The sequence below is a fragment of the Myotis davidii genome, unplaced genomic scaffold (assembly GCF_000327345.1).
Source record: "Myotis davidii unplaced genomic scaffold, ASM32734v1 scaffold835, whole genome shotgun sequence".
NCBI classification, from domain to species: domain Eukaryota; kingdom Metazoa; phylum Chordata; class Mammalia; order Chiroptera; family Vespertilionidae; genus Myotis; species Myotis davidii.
Genome location: NW_006286786.1, coordinates 112,600 through 114,804, shown reverse-complemented (window position 1 = coordinate 114,804; position 2,205 = coordinate 112,600). Strand labels below are relative to the sequence as shown.

At 38.6% G+C, this 2,205-nt stretch overlaps 1 protein-coding gene across 1 annotated transcript in view; it reads left to right on the top strand.

Annotated features, from left to right (window-relative positions):
- The window catches only part of LOC102766147 (transcription factor SOX-5), a gene marked incomplete at its 3' end in the record, with an annotated part of 290,659 nt that overhangs the window by 188,022 nt on the left and 100,432 nt on the right, over positions 1-2,205 (top strand). The window contains exon 5 of the mRNA XM_015560611.1: positions 1,415-1,587. Within this exon, the coding sequence (XP_015416097.1) occupies positions 1,415-1,587 (173 nt within the window). The remainder of the gene's footprint in view (positions 1-1,414; positions 1,588-2,205) is intronic.

Below are 2,205 nucleotides of genomic sequence, written 5' to 3'. Positions count from 1 at the left end.
GCGACCCACAGGTTGAGAACCGCTGGCTTAGTGTCTTGTGTTTCAAGTGAAAATTGTAATTAAAAAGCATGTTCTCTCCTCCACTAGTACTTTACCATAGGGATCTTATCTATCTTGAGTTTTAGAAGAACAATTAAAAGCGATAATGTTTCTGTTTCAGTGAACTGCTCACCTCTTTGGTATATCAAATATGTACTTAACCTCACTAAGGTTTTTATTGATTTTTTAGAGAGAGTGGGATGGAGAGGGAGAGACAGAGAGACAGACACTTCAATGTAAGAGAGACACATATGAGAAAGACACGTCTACTGGTTGCCTCCCACAAGTGCCCCTACGGGGGCTCGGGATCGAGCCTGCAACCAAGGCATGTGCCCTTGACTCGAATTGAACTCCAGACCCTTCAGTCTGTGGGCCAACACTCTGTCCACTGAGCCAAACTGGCTAGGGCAACTGGCATACTTTAAAATCTTGAGCATACTATTTATTTTAAATAACTGCTGTGACTTCTCCAAATCTTGAATTTAAGTGAAATATTGGCTGCCCATAATATGGTCTGTTCATTTTCCAACCACATTGTATTATTTCATGATAGACTAAGTTAACATTCTCAAACTTGAGTATTTTCTCTGGTAGCTATTTTAAAGGAAGTCTAAGTGGCATATGAGAAAAGAGTCTAAGACTTGATTGGCTATTTTACCCCCTTGTAATGTATGATTCCTTAGTTCTGATTCCTCAAGATTCTTTTTAAGGAATTATATCGTTGATAATAATACCTTGAACTCTTAATAATTATGGTTATTTCCCAGCCTGTGTTTAAGCCTTGACCCATGAACCAGGTAGTCATGGTTCAATTCCAGGTTTGGGCACATGCCTGGGTTGGGGGCTTGAACCTTAGTAGCAGGTGTGCAGGAGGCAGCGGATCAATGATTCTCTTTCAACATTGATGTTTCTATCCCTCCTTCTCCCTCCCTTCCTCTCTCTGAAATCAATAAAATAAAATAATTATGGTTATTAAATTTTCATGTCTTTGTATTGCCTCTTTAATTTGATTTAAAAGCTACTTAGGTTCATGCACTGTACTTTAGACCTCGTTTTATTCTATACTTCTCATTTCCATCAGGCTCCAACTTAGAACATTAAAAACAGTAGCTAGTCAGCCTACAGCGTACTTATAAAATAAAAGGGGAAAAAAGCTATAGATTATTACTTGTTATATAAAAAATTCAAAATATTTATTCATTCTGATATTTTCTGATGACTTTTTACTATTGAGTTAAAATCTAAGATATATGTTGATTTGTGTGCAGAACCTTATATTTGGAATAGTTCTCAATACAATAGGATCATTGTCATTGAAAAATTCTCTCTTCTCATTTTTCCTTTCTTCTATGTTTTATTGCTGTGTTATATTCAGGAACTCCCGAAAGCCTAGCTGAGAAGGAGAGGCAGCTTATGGGTATGATCAATCAGCTGACCAGTCTGCGAGAGCAGTTGTTGGCTGCCCATGACGAGCAGAAGAAACTGGCTGCATCTCAGATTGAGAAACAACGCCAGCAAATGGAGCTGGCCAAGCAGCAGCAAGAACAGGTGAGTAAGAAGTAGAGACACAGTTCCCTCAGGCTTTGTTTTGCCTGCTATTTATGTCATTCTCCTAGGCACACAAAGATCATTTAAAGCCTCTCTCCCCTTTTGCCCACATAAATAAGTAAAAAGGCAAATGACGAAGCAAACTCTGATCTGAAGAAAGTTATCCACTACATACTTTAGTGGTGAGTAGCATGGAAGTAATTATAATCAAGGTGCTGATAGGCCATGAGAGAAGTACCAAAAACCATGGAGAGTCAAGAGAACATTTCCAGTCAGGAACATGAAAGATTTCATTAAACGGGTGTTTGTTCTGGAACTTTGAAGAATAGGTAGGATTCACCAAGTAAAGTAAATTTTCAGTTATGGGGCAGGAATTTTAGATAATAAGAAAGAGCGAGAATCTGAAGTAGATAGGGTGTTGACCATGGATAAAAAGAAGAAAGCAATAAACAGGTGGAAGAGTTACGGTTAGTTGAATTTTTTGAGTGGGCATAAGGCAGAAGAAAAGTGTTGAGCTTGAATAATAGGGAAAGTCAGGGAGAGGGCTACTTTGGAACAACAACTGGCTATATGATGTTGAATTAGAGCTGTTGTCAGGTTGTCCCTCTAGAGCAGCAG